The following is a 16,554-nucleotide window of genomic DNA, read 5'->3' as shown; positions in this document are numbered from 1 at the left end:
TCTTAAGAAACAAGTCATGTTTGATACTCAAGTAAGTGACTCCCTCTTGTGGCACACTACTGCTAAAATACTTTATATTATTCAGTACAATATAAAATATTAGCATTGTGATATATAAGTTTATACAGTTTTATATTAATATAAAAAACTTAGGAGCAAATTAAAAGCTAGACTCTGTGCAGTTAGAACACTTTCTGCTTTTTACATTACCACACAAAAACTAGTAACTAAAGTCATGTAGGCCTATCTTTTTTCATGTTGTATTTCTTTTATTAGTTTACTAAAAGGATTATGATCAATAAACAGTTTTTCCAAAATTAGTTTGCAAAGAAAAGACTTTTGTTCCAATTTTACTGTTTTACTATTCACTCAGTCAAGGAGAAACTCATTCATTCACATCAACTTATATTCAGTTACTAATCATGCTGTCACACAGTTATGGCCTCCATCAATTTATCTCCAATAAGCCTTGACACCATCTCACATATTACGATTAGATATTGTTACAGTGTGTTTTATCTGTACCCCGCTGACCACTTTGCACATTTCTCTAAATTACACAATAACACTAAAGGTCACCATGTTATAAAATATAGCAGTTTTTAGAGGACAGACTAAAGATCACAAACATCAAAGTTCCATTTTGTGGTCAATAAATGACAAGAATCTATTCAATGTTATAGGGAGGTGGTGAAGTGTAATTCTTGCCCCTAAAATAGACATTGTTCAATATCCTAAATGTACATGCTTTCAATATTCTCCAATTGAAGGAGAAAACTGATGTCTAAGTACAGCTCATTTCAATTTGTGTCTCTCGAAATAGTGAAGCGACTCTTGAAGGAATTCCCAAAGTCTATTGATCTACCACCCCATATGATCCCGATCCACTCCAAGGCTTTTCCAGGAGGCTGCCTGATCCAAGCTGTGCCATAGTCTGTGAGGGCATATCCAGAGATCTGACAGGACAACCTCACCGACTGACCAGGAGCTTTAGTCTGTGCAGAAGACGAGGTCAGTGAGATGCCAGAAACATCTGTAAAAGAGAACAACACACTGATTCAATCTAATTTAATCTGTTTCTAACTATATAAATGTTTATTAAAAAAAAAAAAAAAAAAAAAAGATTCAGATTGGTGTGACTGAATGAATGTACTTACATGGCAAAAAGGCAAATACAACGAGCAGAGTTTGACTCACGATTGATTTCAGAATCAGAGAGTAAATCCACACAGCTTTATCCTAGTGTTAGTGGGCTGCCCCTGTGCTGGAGGAAACTGACGCTCATATTCTCTCATGGTAAACATTTGCATATCATTACCTCAGTTAAATAAGGATATATTTTTGAAGCTTGAATTTCAGTGAGCTAAACTGCTGTCATACAGGGTTTGCATCTTTGGTTTGCACAGACTCGTTTTAGGAATTCACGAAGACATCAGCACGCTAAAAACAACCATATTCAGGCAGTAATGGGATAACATAAGTTGTTTACATCAGTAATGCTTGCATGGATTGTATTTATATCTTAAATGGCTAGAACTGGACAACATCTACTCATTAAGAATCAACACATGAGTGATAACAATTATGAATGAGATTTTTTTTTTTTTGGCAGACATGTAATGGATGTTGACTATAGTTCATGTACAGTGCTTGTGCTGTTTTCTCATTTTGTGGATGGTAATCTGGCACAGTAATACACAGCTGTGTCCTCAGTCTGTAGATTTTGTCCTTTGAGAGTCACTGTTTTGCTGGAGTCACTTTTGGAGATGCTGAACTTGTTTGACAGCGAGTCTTTTTTGTATATGTTCCCACCTCCCCATATGTGCACAATCCACTCCAGAGCTTTTCCTGCAGGATGTCGAATCCAGGCTGTTGCATAACTATTATCAGTAACAGAGTATCCAGACACCTCACACGTGAGAGTAAGTGAGTCTCCTGGCTGCAGAACTAAAGAGTTTGTCTGCGTCAGGATAATATTACACTCCACACCTGTCAAAGAGAAAATAACAATACACACACAATGAAATTATACAGCTCTGTCCACATAAATGTTTCATATTACTTGCTGATAAAGACACTCACAGGTCATTGCTGCCAAAGGCAGTAGTAAAGATGTCAGGAACATGATTTGTGTTGATTTCTCTCTGCTCTACTGAGAGATAAACCATACAAATGGCTCTCTTTAAAACACCCGAAGAGGCGGAAACACTGAGCAGTTTTGCATAGTATGAAGTATGAAACACTTGTCAGTCACTCAAAGTTCTGACAACCTGATTTATTTTTGTACTGTTCAGCAATAAATAAAACATTGAACACAAAAATATAAACTAGTTTGGTTGCTATTTTGAAAATATTGCAAACACATACAATTACAATGTCATTACCAAACAGATTATAATGAAACAATTTGATGCATTTCATTGATGTAATATTTAGTGCCTCTTGTTTTTATATTAACATACTCCTGTTCTTGCAGGTTTTTATTTTTTTTATTTTTTTTATGGAACACTTGTACAATTAGTATGAAGTTTGGAAATAAGGATGATATGAGGATCTAAGATCAGCAATTTAGTTTTATTTATACAAACTCAAAACTGGAAATATGAATTGAGCAGAATAACCAGAACTGACTATGAACAGAAGAAAACACAGGGTTTAAATACACTTAAACAAATCAATCAGACAGGTGCAAGTCAGTAAGAAGCGGTAACAAACTAGTGGTGGAAATTTGGACAAACAAGCAGCACCAAACATGCATGTGACAGTATAAATGTGTCTTTTATTGATGTACCATTACAGTTATTTCAGTGTAATATGTAAGAAGTTATTTGTGATGTGTTTGTAAAGTTGTAGAGCTTTAATGGGTTGCAGTTGAGTAAATACAGGCAAAAAATAAAATATCTTATTTTCTGTTTATTGCATTCAGATTTTGTGCAGTGCTGTCATTGTATTCATCACTGTGTTTTTCTTGCACAGTAATATACAGCAGTGTCTTCATTCTTCATGTTATTCATCTGCAGATACATTTGTTTCTTGCTGTTGTCTCTGGAGATGGTGAAACGTCCCTGAACAGACTGAGAGTAGTACTTAGAAACACTGCCATCTGAGATGTATGCCAGTCACTCCAGACCTCCTCCTGCATTCTGTCTGATCCAGGACATGGCATAGTCACTACTAAATCCAGAGACTGTACAGGTAAGTCTGTGAGATCCTCCAGGTTTAATGACCACTGACTCAGACTCAGTCAGTGTTGACACCAACAGACTGAAAAGCAAACAGTTCAACATTAATATTTACAACAGTAAACATGAATAAGTCTGATTATCAACAGGTCTTTAAGAGCCTCTTACATTTTGTGAGAGCAAACATGAAGATAAAACCCAGTTTAGACACAACATCCATTGTCGTGTTATGAAAAGAGGAAGCTGATGCATCAAAGTCACAAACAAGTTTTGTGTCTGGAGATGAATAGAGTGAGTGGTTTTAAAAGACACTAAAGAGAAGTAGGTTTGCATAGGGTGCCCTCTAAAGGTACATTTACATTTCAGTGCCAGGTCATTTTACATCATTAAAATGAATGCCACATCAAAAAATATAATTAAAACCCCAGGCATGGCCTTATCTTACTCATCTTGTAATAGTGCAACAGAAACACTTAATTTACTAAAAAGTCACTTTAAAATAGTGATCCAGATCACTGTTAGTTCTAGGTAACACTTGGGTGGTGCATTTTGTTTGTGACAAATGTTATGATCATTTTATGACATATTGCTTGTGTCTGTGCATGTTAATGATAATTACCTGGTAATTCTTTATAATTTGTCATAGTTATTAAATAGTTATTAATTAATTTAAGCTTATTCAGTAATTATTGATTATCTAATAAAAAATCAACTAGTTTACAACAAGTCAACAAGTTTAAAGCCTAAATTCATTATTACTTAATGATTGGTTATTCTTGTTTCCAGAATAGTTAATAGTAGTAGGTAATTTTTTTCTGTACTACTACTCATTTGTCCTGCATTTCTTCCTGCATGGTTACCTGTTAATGATGGACCATTTTATTAAATGCTACCAAAGAAGTGTTTTGAATAACAGCTAAAAACAAGTGATATTTTGTATTTTGAGGATGTTTGCAATTGGATTGCTATCGTGATTTGATGCATGAATAGTTTTTGCTCAGCCCTGCAGTCTTTTGTGTAACCGTGAGCTTCGTGCACAGTAATAAACAGCTGTGTCTTCAGTCTTCAGGCTTTTCACCTCTAAATACAGCATGTTTTTACTGGTGTCTTTGGTGATGGAGAACTGGCCCTGTAGAGACTGAGCATAATATGCACTTGAGCCAGTATTTATGTATCCAATCCACTGAAGTCCTTTCCCTGGTTTCTGACGGATCCAGTGCATCCAGTAGCTGCTCATTGAGATTCCAGACACAGTGCAGGACAGAGTCACTGATTCTCCAGGCTTTTTCACCACAGAATCTGAAGAGGTCAAAGACTGACCACTAACAGCTGAAAAACATGGAACAAATAATGTTAGATGATTTAGAACAGTGTGATGAACAGTTCTCAAGAGTTTCTCACATGAAATGATCAACAGCAGAACTCCATGCACTAACACTTCCATCTTCACCCCAAAACTGTGAACTAAAGAGTGATATTTAGCTGGACTGCAGCTGGACACAAACACTGACTGAGAATTTAGTTTTATAGCATGAATCTGTTTAAGTAACACTGACCCTCCCTACTACATCATAACATTTGCATATATTCTGCAAAATATATTCAGCTGTTTTATTCTTTTATTGAATTCTGATTGATATAATACATAATTTACATTTTATGTTCTTTTTAGGTACAGAGGTTTGTCGACATGCTATTGTACAATATGTTTACAAAAATACATTTCAAATTGTATTAACTCATCAGATCAACTTAAACATACAGATAACTTAGATAAAACAAAGTGCTCTTTTGTTATGTTGCAGCAATGTTTCAAATATTTATCCATTGGTAATTCTTACATAGTGAAGAAATCAGTCTGTTACTGTTACTGGTGTTGGTGCAGTAGCTGTTAGTATGTCTGTTTACAACAGTTTTGGAGGAATTGTGCTTGGATGTAACATTTTAAGGCCTAGATAAAGGTCCTTGTGGAGTTTGGAGTAGGACAGGAAGAATAGAAAGGTTTTAAATTCATCTTTAAGCGTGCCTTCAGTCGTCAAAGCAACATTTCTCAACATTTTGTTTTTATAAAATAATGCACATATACTTTTTTTAAAGGGGAAGTTAATTCAAAAATAAACATAAAAGTACTTCTATACAATAAGAAAAGTATATTGTTATTTAGGTTAGAATCATGTCTTCTATTCCAGGACAGTTTTTGAAATGGGAGGATAAAATAATAAAGAAGTACAGAAAATAATTCTAATTTGAAAGCAGAAGACTAAAATTTACAGATTTTAATTGCAATCATGATTAAACTCTCTCACAGTAATATAATGCACATGTGGATTTTAAATGCAAACTACAAGGTTATAGAGTTCATAACTGACATTTCGTCACCTTAGAATTATAAGGTTCTATCTGACATTTTTGTCAAAATTGAGTTGTTCACATATTCTTATTCTTTGACAACTTATTTACATTACTTGATGTTTCTTTTGTAAGCTGTGTACATTTTGGGCCTTTTTTTAGAAAACAAAAATGGTTCTATCTACAGAAGTCTATGGAATGCAAAATCTTTGAAGCTCAATATCTCGAAAGTGCTCAGAATGCAGATAGAACCTTATAATTCTAAGGTGACGATTTCCTCACTGTGGTTTTCAGTTCTTGTTAAGCTGCTTCATCAGATGGAGTCGCTGTGTCCTGGTGCTCGAGCACAGTAATAAACAGCAGTGTCCTCTTCTATCAGACTCTTGGCTTCAAGATACCGTGTACTTTGAGACACGTCCTCACTCATAGTGAAGTGATTTTTCATGGAGTAGTGGAGGCTTTTAAATGAGAATAATGAGAAGTAGGTTTGCATAGGGTGCCCTCTAAAGGTACATTTACATTTCTGTGCCGGCTCATCTTACATCAGTAAAATGAATGTCAGACCAAAAAATATAATTAAAAACCCCAGACATGGCCTTATCTTGCTCGTCTTGTAAGCAATAGTTGTCATCATTGATTTTATAATGTTCACACTTTCATTATAAGATTCAACAGGCATTATAAAATCAAATCAAATGTAATATAAAATGAAGACAACTATTGCTAGTATGCAGGAGGTAATGCAGGAGAAATGAGTAGTGCAACAGAAACAGTATATATCTACTAAAAAAAAAAAAAAAAAATCACTTTAAAATATTGGTCCAGATCACTATTGGTTTTAGATAGCACTTGGGTGGTGCATTTTATGACCATGTTTATGACAAATTTTATGACCATTTTATGACACATTGTTTGTGTGTCAGACATGTTAATGATAAATACCTGGTAATTCTTTATAATTTGTCATAGTTATTAATCAGTTATTAATAAGTTTATTCTTATTCAGTGATTAGCGATTATCTAATAAGAAATCAACTCCTATGTCTAAAGCCTAAATTATTATTAATTAATGATTAGTTATTCTTGTTCCCAAGTAGCTAGTAGCTAAAGTGTTTCTGTCCTGCATTTCTTCCTGCGTAGTTACCTGTTAAAGATGGACCATTATTTTAAAATGCTATACCAAAGAATTACTTAAGTGTTTTGAATAACATCTAAAAACAAGTGATATTTTGTGTTTTGAGGATGTTTGCAATTGGATTGCTATCGTGATTTGATGCATGAATAGTTTTTGCTCAGCCCTGCAGTCTTTTGTGTAACGGTGACTCTCGTGCACAGTAATAAACAGCTGTGTCTTCAGTCTTCAGGCTTTTCACCTGTAAATACACCATGTATTAACTGGTTTCTTTGGTGATGATGAACTGGCCCTGTAGAGACTGAGCATAATATACTCTTGAGCCAGTGTCTATACATCCAATCCACTCCAGTCCTTTCCCTGGTTTCTGACAGATCCAGTGCATCCACCAGCTGCTCACTGAGAATCCAAACACAGTGCAGGAAAGAGTCACTGATTCTCCAGGCTTTTTCACTAAAGAATCTGAGGAGCACTAACAGCTGAAAAACATGGAACAAATGATGTTAGATGATTTAGAATAGTGTGATGTTCTGAACAATTCAGAAAAATTAAAGTGCCCCTATTATGCCATTTTAAAGGTAGTTAATATTGTTGTATTAGTCTCTTAAAACAGGTTTACATGTATGCAAGTTCAAAAAACACTTTAGTTTTCTCCAAAATTAGATTTAATTTTACCCAGTTTCTAAATGATTCGTAAACGACTCGTGTGAAGCAGTTCGAAGAATCAGTCTCTCTAAACCCCTCCTTTCCGTGAGCCCTCACTGCTGTGATTGGTCAGATGGTGCAGTCCTTTTAGATTGGTCTACCGCTTCAGCGCAAAACGAAACGCCCATTGGCATAACTGAATGACAGCTGTGGAGACCTGTTAATGCATAGATAAGATAGCCTCGATTTTACCCTATCAATTCGAGCCGGAGTCTGACGATGAAACGGTTGAAGTGGCACATAGACAAGAAACTGTTTTGCAAGCACGACTGGAGCAGGACGTTTCTCAGTGGGTGTCATATGTTAACTGTGGAAAGTGCTTGCAATTTGCTTTTGTAAGCGAACCGGGCACACCTCTACGTTGTGAACTTCAACATTGTATAATGCATAACACTGCGTTAAGCCATCGTTTATCATTATCATTACTTAAACTAATAAGGCAGACAGACAGTCAAGCTGCATCAATCACAATTTTTAGACTACATTGCACTCACAGCTGAACAACAGAACTACAGAAACGCAAGTTAGCCGGTTACCAAGACATGTGCGGGGTTGTTACACACCATAACGTACACAAAAACGTATTTTGAACGATCGCTAGAAAATACAATCATCAATTATTAATCATACTTACAGGTAGAAGTTCAGAGGAGCAAGCCGGTCCAAATAAACTGGGCACTGATCCATTTTTTAAAACCAAGCGTTTGGTGAATCTCGCGTTGTAACGTTACTCCCCAAGATTGGAAAAGCAGTCATCAGTAAAATGACGCGAACACAACACAAGATTGGAATTGGACTGCTGAGGTGTTAAAAAAAATTTATGTTAACCACTCATTCTTGGTAGTTTCATCTTTCGGAAGGGCATATAAAACAAATTCACTCTCATAGCGCAGGACGCCTTCTTGACATGATGTAATCCACGTGAAAATGGTAGACCTACTGTTTGTGGGCGGGCAAGTTGTTCGCAACATAGAACGTGGGCGGACATTAAGCAAATGTGTAGCTCGTGACGTGTGGCCGTTACAGAAAAAGATTTGAATTGCTGACGACTCGTTTAGGCGAATGTGAGCCGACTCTTTTTTTTGATAGACAAAAACTTCATTTGTAGTGCACTGTCGGCGTCACAACTTTGCAGATAGTATATGTTCACATACAGCTACATGACACACTACATGAAATATCATATTTGAAAAGGCATAATAGGGGCACTTTAAGAATTTCTTACATGAAATGATCAACAGCAGAACTCCATGTAGTAACACTTCCATCTTGACCCCGAAACTGTGAACTAAAGAGTAAATATTTAGCTGCACTGCAGCTGGACACAAACACTGACTGAGAATTTTGTTTTATAATACAAGTCTTTAAGAAGTTTTAGTAACATTGACCCTCCTTACTACATCACAACATTTGCATACTGTACTGTATATTCTATTAATTTCTTTTAAGTGCAGTACTGATGTTTGCCAACATGTTATTGTACAGTATGTTTACAAAAATACATTTCAAATTGCATTAACTCATTAAAAACATCTATACAGATAACTTGCATAAAACAATGCTCTTGTGTTATTTTGAAGCAATGTTTAAACTTTTTATCTAGTTTTTTAGTTATTCTGGCATAGTGAAGAAGTCAGGCTGTCACTGTCATTAGTGTGGGTACAGTAAATGTTAGATGTTTTTATGTTTGGTGTTTTTGGTAGCTGTTAGTATGTTTACAGTGGTTTTAAAGGTTGAAGTAGGACAGGAAAGATAGGGAGAATTAAATTCACTTTTAAACATGCTTTTGTAGCACCCTCACCGCCTGATGAGGAGAAATAAACAGTTAAGAAAAAAACCACAAGAGACGGAGCTGCTGCGTCTTCTTCTGAAGCTGTGTATTAACTGAGCAGCATGCCCCTCCCCCCACAGGCGAACACTCGCGAGTAAGGCAAAGCTATCAAATGATCATTCGCAAACTTCAGTATTTACAATCAATTGTCAAAGACAAGATATTCCCTATTACACACTAATAGGTATGTGCAAGAAATATTAAATTCAATATGATTTATAATTTTTACCTTACTCCATTCTTTTACTTTTATTTTTTTATAACCACCACACTTTCAGTTGTCAAAGCAAAGAGTATTTGTATATCTGTAATTTGAATATATATCGCTCAACATTTTGTTTTTGAAAAGAAACACACATGCAAACATACAGTACATATTTTAAAAATGTAGGTTTTTCCACACAATGAAAGTATAATGTTGTTTAAGTTAGAGTCACGTCTGCTATTCCAGAAGCAATTTATAAGGCTTTTGAAAAAGGGACAACAGAATAATAAAGAAATACAGAAAATAATTCAATAAGAAAGTAGAAGGCTATTTTTTTTTTATCGCAATCAAGATTAAACTCGCAGAGACATAATCTACATGTGGATATTGGATGCAAACTATGTGATATCAAGGTAATATAAGACAATAAAAGATTCAATCAGAACATAGTTAAACCCAAGGAGCCGAATTCCACAAAGAGACCCAAGACAACATGGATGATTGTAAATCAGATCCTAGTGTCACAAGTCTGAAGCAAGTCTAACTAACTAGCAGCTTTGAACAACTTGCAACATTACACAAAAGAACATAAACTTGGGTCAAGTAACCAAGATTAGTTGAGTAGTAGAGACTTTGTTGGGTGGTTCTAAACAAATATCAGTCCATTAAATAACTCCCTTTTATGTGTGTAACCCACACATTTGGCTATCATGTTCTAATTACTCATTGTGTATGTCATTTTGAGTAACTATTGAATAGTTTTTAGGTTTATAGTTAGCTATGTTTAGGCTACTATGTGTGTGTTTGAATATTAATGCTTTAAACGTTTCTATCAATCAATTCTCTCTAAAATGTATATTCTTGTTATAGAAATCATGTCCAAATTATACTCTGCAAGAGCGGGAAAATTCGGACCATGTGACTGATAAGATAACATGTTGACTTATGTATTGGGAGAAGAAACATAGCAACACCCCGAGCTAAGACAATGTCTAATTGGTCAAGACACTATTCGAGATGTGTCCAACAGCCCAGTGTTTTTTTTTTTTTTGTTCTTTGAGAACTCTTCCAGGGAACTTCAGCCTGCACCCCTGCTGATACTCAACCACAATGAAAAGAAAAGGCATCTAGTCTCATTACAATGTTTCTTTCTTTTACTTCAGTTTCTTTTCCGTTGAGAGTTTTGTGTTCTAAGTTATGTTTTGCCGCAAGGCATGTCCGGGACGTCTGTGTCAAAGTTTATGTTATACGGTTTGTTCAATGAATCGCTGGCCAATTACAATCGCTCTGTGATCAGCCATGGAACAGTGATTCTGTTCAAATTCCTTATTCTTAATTTATTCCCTTTGAGCTAAATTGACCTGTTTCCCTTACATTGACATCATCCCACTTCAGTTACTTTCAGTTCTTGTAGAGCTGCCTCATCAGATGGAGTCACTGTGTCTGTCGAGCACAGTAATACACAGCAGTGTCCTCTTCTCTCAGACTCTTGGCTTCAAGATACTGTGTACTTTGAGACACGTCCTCACTCATAGTGAAGTGATTTTTCACAGAGTCTGCATAAATAAGGTAATCAGATCTAGAACTGCCACCAGTGTAAACTCTCCCAATCCACTCCAGAGCTTTCCCTGGTTTCTGTCGTATCCAGTGTATGCTGTAGCTTGTCATTGTATAACCAAATATTTTACAGAAGATCTTCACTGTTTCTCCAGGTCTCTTTATCTCAGCAAGTGACTGATCTAATCGGATTTCATCACCGCTGATACCTGTGGAATAGTAACAATAAATAAATTACATTGATGTAGAGCATCCAGCAGTGTATCAAATGCACTAAGCTAGAAAAAAACAAACAAATGTTACACTTACCTTGTTCAGTTAAAATAGCTACAATAATAAACAGCCAAATGCTTTTTGAACCCATTGTTAAAAAGTCTTGTAACTATAGGGTGTAAACTAAATTATAATTGTATGTTCAATGATTGTTGAGCTGAATTGTGTGCTTACATTATATACAGGTGAAGTGGAGAGTGAATTTGCATATGGCACATTTTTTGGCTGTATAATATACTGAAGTAAAATGTGGGTGGAAATGTGAGGAGGTGTTCCTGAAATGGCATTGCTGAAGAATTACACATGGTTTACTTCATGTGATTTAAGTATCTTAACTTCTTGGCACTGTTTTTGATTACATTTTTATGATATGTCAGTCTCTTTAATTTACATTTTCAGACAAAAAAGTCAAGTTTTATTGTAAATTAGGGACTCCATCTTGTGGAAGCAGTGAATCATTGCTGTAATGTACTATTCAACATTTAGTAATGTATTCATTTTAACATTGTACTAGAAAAGTTTTTTTTTTTTTTTTTTTTTTGCATTTACAAGTAGTTGTGTTGCTTTTTAAGTTCTCAAAGTAGAAATGTGGAATAACGGCTAGTGTGCATGTGTGGGTATGGAAACAATGTGTAGGAATCTTGGGCGAACAACGTACAAAACAGAAATGGCCATATTCCAAAGAAACAAAAGGACCCTCTTTCTCAGTCACAAAATTGACACATGACCATCACATGATGATCACCAGACGCTAATTGTATGGACCGCTTTTGTCGAGATCTGCGTCTTACGCATCCAGAGAGAAGAAAACGCTCTCTGTCTCAAAGCACCTAAGAAACAAACCTCCAGTCTTCTGAAATAAAGCTGGCATGGCACATGATGCGTCCAGCGTGACTCACATGGTTTTTCGGACTTCCTGTCCCCCTTTCCTCTGACATTCCAAAACACCCCGTCTCTCAATAGAGATACGTACACTGCAAAGACAAACTTTAAGAGACAATCAACTTATTAGTATTGCTATTAGAGCAACAGTATGTTCTCTTTTATATGCCTGCTGTGTTTTATGTGATGATTGGAGTTTAATCTATGCATTATATGCCTTTGGGAAAGGAAGTTATCAAATGTATTAGCATGCAAGCAATATGGCCTTATTTGATATGTAATGAATTGTCTGGATGAATGATACACAGCAAAATGAACGAGGAAATGATATTGTGTAGACTTTATGCATTGAAATTGTTTATTGAAGTTAATAACAAAAGTTGCAGAGAAATCTATATCCTAATAAGTTACGTACCAGAAGGAATTACAGGACGAAAAGGGGGTGGCGAGACCCGCCCCTCTAGCAACGCCATTGGATCCCAGCATCATGGGACGTGCCCTAGCGGCCCGTTTAAAACTTCATGTTCCTAACAGAAAAAAAAAAAAACTCAGCGAACTCAGCGCTCCCAGCTCTCGCCTCACGCCTTTCGCCTCTTGTGGTTGGAGTGCTTTTCCATCTGCGCTCGACCGCTCGACCACTCGACCGAGCAAGCGACGGTGCCATCAAAACTCCACAGAACTGAAGCTTCGTGACTGCCGAACTTTTCCAAGTCTCGCAAACGCCGACTCAAAAGAACTTCCAGCGCATCAACCTGCGCAACTAGGCAACCGAAGCTCCTCCCGGCAAACAGCCCACTCCTCACGAATGTGTTCCTCAGAAGACGTCATCAAGAAGCAACCTATCAGCAAAGCCGGGGTTCCCTTCTGCTAAAGACAAGCCCGTGGAACTCTGACCCGAACGCAAGTAACAAGGGCTGTATCCGAAATCGCCCCCTATACCCTCATTCACTATTCCCTACATTAGTCCACTCTTACAGTTCACTTGAAGGAGTGAGTGAAAACGAGTGAGTGAATTCGGACACTGAGTGCACCGGAAGGACTGCCGCTTTTGCATAGTATTGCTTACTGTTTAACAATCATTTAAAACGGACAGTTCGAGTAGTTAGATTAAAGGATTTATCTTGAACTATGTCAAGGAGTTTACATATAAACCCTGGTTAAACAATTTAATAATCAATTTACAACGAATTTGTACCCGTGTTGTATGCTGTATTATGCAGTGGACAAGCGAATGGATGGATGATTCAGCTGCGGGCGCCATCGTCTGGCGAGACGCGGGAATTCAGTCGGCGCGCGACTCTCACAGTGCATTATGGGTTATCTCTAGCTGTTGAGTGTACATCGGTTGTACACTCGTTTTTGCGGTGCATTGTGGGATTGAATGAGTGCACTCGGGAACGTTCACTATGGTTTCGAACACCACTTAAAATGGCTGTCCCCTCAAATAGTGCACTATTTAAGGGTATAGGGGGCGATTTCGGATACAGCCAAGATCTCTCTTTACTTAGCTGAAACTGGTGCAAAATATTCCTTAAGTAGTTAAAAGCTAAGTCTCTGCTTTTGTGATTTTCTAAGGTTGCGATTGAAGAACTAGTAGTAAGAAATACTAGAACTCTGGGATGCTATTCAAAACTCTGTAACTTTTACTCCCTGAATTGTGCGTGTGAATGTGTGTGTGTGTGTGTGTGTGTGTGTGTGTGTTTATTTGTGTTTAGTAGATTAGCGTTGTGTCTTAGAGTAGTTCAATAAATCATTGTTTCATTAAAAGAAGTGTCTTGACTTTATGTTCACAAAAGTTCTATCTGTGTTTAGATCAAGCTACCTCAGCTTTAAAATTTCCTAACGTAATATTTTGGTTTATTTGTGATCTTGGCCAGGAACATAATATAAACCTTTTTGAGTTAATACAGTATGCTGAATTGACCACTTTGCTGGACGAATGGTTAAGAAGTGTAATCTATTAACTCTGAATCAATTTAATCAAGTTCCGAATCTTTCGATTCGATTCCTTATTTGAATCATTATAAATTTGAGCTAATTAATCCTTACAAATGTCTGATTCTTTTTTAATACTGCACAAGGACTGTTTAAAAAACAGGGGTGTTTACAATCCATGAGATGCCATTAGCGTCTGTCAAAGCAAACACAATGTTCTGAGAGTCTGTCCTTGTTTCAGTCTCATCTTTTTTTGACCTATAAATTGTAACTACAGTTAGTTAGAAACAGATTCTCCTGAGATAATACATGACCAAAGGGAAAAATTTAATTCAGGATTTGTCTGAGGGGGCTCTTGTTTAAAACTTTAACCCTTGTAAAATAGCAAAATTACAGCTAAGCTTAATAATATTCACATTGTATTTCTGTTGTATGTAACATTCATGTTACTTTCACCAAAAGTAAATGATGACCAGCACAGCTTTATTAAAGACATAATAAAAATTTGTCTATATGGCTTGTGCCTCCATGCAAAGTCTCCTGCAAACATTTGATAGCATTATAAGCAAAAATATAATTAGTTTAATTTATTTATTCACTGAAGTTTTATAGAGAGAGCTTTTATGTGGTTGTTTTCCGATTTTGTACAGTGCGGTTGCTGTATTCATCACTGTGTCTCTCTTGCACAATAATATACAGCAGTGTCTTCCTTCTTCATGTTATTCATCTGCAGATACATCTGTTTCTTGCTGTTGTCTCTAGAGATGGTAAAGCGACCCTGAACTGACTGAGAGTAGTATGTAGTACCACCACCACTAGAGATGTATGCCAGCCACTCCAGACCTCCTCCTGCAGCCTGTCTGATCCAGGACATCTCATAGTTACTACTAAATCCAGAGACTGTACAAGTTAGTCTGTGAGATCCTCCAGGTTTAATGACCACTGACTCAGACTCAGTCAGTGTTTGACACCAACAGACTGAAAAACAAACAGCTCAACATTAACATTTACAACAGGACACATGAATAAGTCTGTTATCAACATGTTTAAAAAAGCCCCTCTTACATTCTGTGAGAGCAAACATGAACATAAAACCCAGTTTAAACACAATATCCATTGTCATGTTATAAAAAGAGGAAGATGATGCATCAAAGTCACAAACAAGTTTTGTGTCTGGAGATGAATAGAGTGGAGGCTTTTTAAAGAGGACGAGGAGAAGTAGGTTTGCATAGGGTGCCCTCTAATGGTATGTTTACATCTTCTGTGACCTTATTAACCTCTGTATTCATGTCTGCCTTTCAGTGTATTGTTTGTTTATATGTACTAGTTCAGAGACATAGTAGTGGCTGTAATGATGTGCTCGACAAAGGAGATAATTAAAGTAACAATCAGATCACAAAAATAATCATTCAAAAATATATATAATATAATATATATATATATACTTTTTTCATGATTTATGATTATCATAAATTAATTAAAAGCATAGAGTTAACAAGTGAATTGTGCTGAAACATATTCTCGGACCCTCAAAGATCACATGAGCAGTTTTTGTGCAGCCCTGCTGTCTTTTGTCTTACTGTGAATCTCGTGCACAGTAATAAACAGCTGTGTCTTCAGTCTTCAGTCTTTTCACCTCTAAAAACAGCATGTTTTTGCTGGTGTCTTTGGTGATGGAGAACTGGCCCTGTAGAGACTGAGCAAAAGTAGTGCTAGTGCCAACGTCAATAAATCCTATCCATTCTAGTCCTTTCCCTGGTTTCTGACGGATCCAGTGCATCCAGTTGCTGCTCATTGAGATTCCAGACACAGTGCAGGACAGAGTCACTGATTCTCCAGGCTTTTTCACCACAGAATCTGAGGAGGTCAAAGACTGACCACTAACAGCTGAAAAACATGGAACAAATAATGTTAGATGATTTAGAACAGTGAAATTACAACAACAATACAGAACAAATGTATTTCTCACATGAAATAATCATCAGTAGGAGTCCATACAGTAGCACCTCCATTACCACGGTAAAACAGTTAAATGGTTACACTGCAGCTGTTTTAGTCTCTGGACACACGCATCTGACTAAAAGTTCAGCTTATAACACAATCTTTCAGGAGTCTGGGAGACACTGACCCTTCCCACAAAATTATTTGCATCTGAGTGTTATTACAGTGAACAAAGAAAAAAACAACTTCACTTACATTTTAGTAACTGAGAAAAGTTATATTTCTTAATTTTCCAATATATAATAATTTATTTTACTTAAATTAACCAAAAGTGACATCTCTCGAAAATGATCAACAATAATATTGTGGTCAATAAAATAAAATGCATTTGAATTATAATTTATATGACGATGTGTACAAAACAGTAACAAATGGCTAAGGAAACGCCTGTTATTTATTTTTTTATTTATTTATCTTTTTTATTTATTCATCTGTCAGTCTGAGACGTTGTTGCCATTGCATTGCTATATATTGTGTTCATCTTAAACAAGCTCAAATTTCA

General features: G+C 36.3%; 3 gene segments (V, D, J or C); all 3 read right to left on the bottom strand.

Moving 5' to 3' along the window:
• Positions 1-10,838: 10,838 nt before the first annotated feature.
• Positions 10,839-11,325, bottom strand: LOC141306797 (immunoglobulin heavy variable 1-46-like). The segment is given in 2 exon segments: positions 10,839-11,170; positions 11,271-11,325. Coding segments are annotated over 2 exon segments (387 nt in total).
• A 3,393-nt stretch (positions 11,326-14,718) lies between these two features.
• LOC141306631 (immunoglobulin heavy variable 3-48-like) lies at positions 14,719-15,174 on the bottom strand. The segment is given in 2 exon segments: positions 14,719-15,029; positions 15,117-15,174. Coding segments are annotated over 2 exon segments (369 nt in total).
• A 453-nt stretch (positions 15,175-15,627) lies between these two features.
• On the bottom strand, positions 15,628-16,103 carry LOC141306465 (immunoglobulin heavy variable 1-46-like). The segment is given in 2 exon segments: positions 15,628-15,938; positions 16,021-16,103. Coding segments are annotated over 2 exon segments (354 nt in total).
• Between the last annotated feature and the right edge of the window lie 451 nt (positions 16,104-16,554).

The sequence above is a fragment of the Garra rufa genome, chromosome 1, assembly GCF_049309525.1.
Source record: "Garra rufa chromosome 1, GarRuf1.0, whole genome shotgun sequence".
Lineage (NCBI taxonomy): Eukaryota > Metazoa > Chordata > Actinopteri > Cypriniformes > Cyprinidae > Garra > Garra rufa.
Note: the sequence above shows the minus strand (reverse complement) of the source record. Positions and strands in the feature narration are given on the sequence as shown.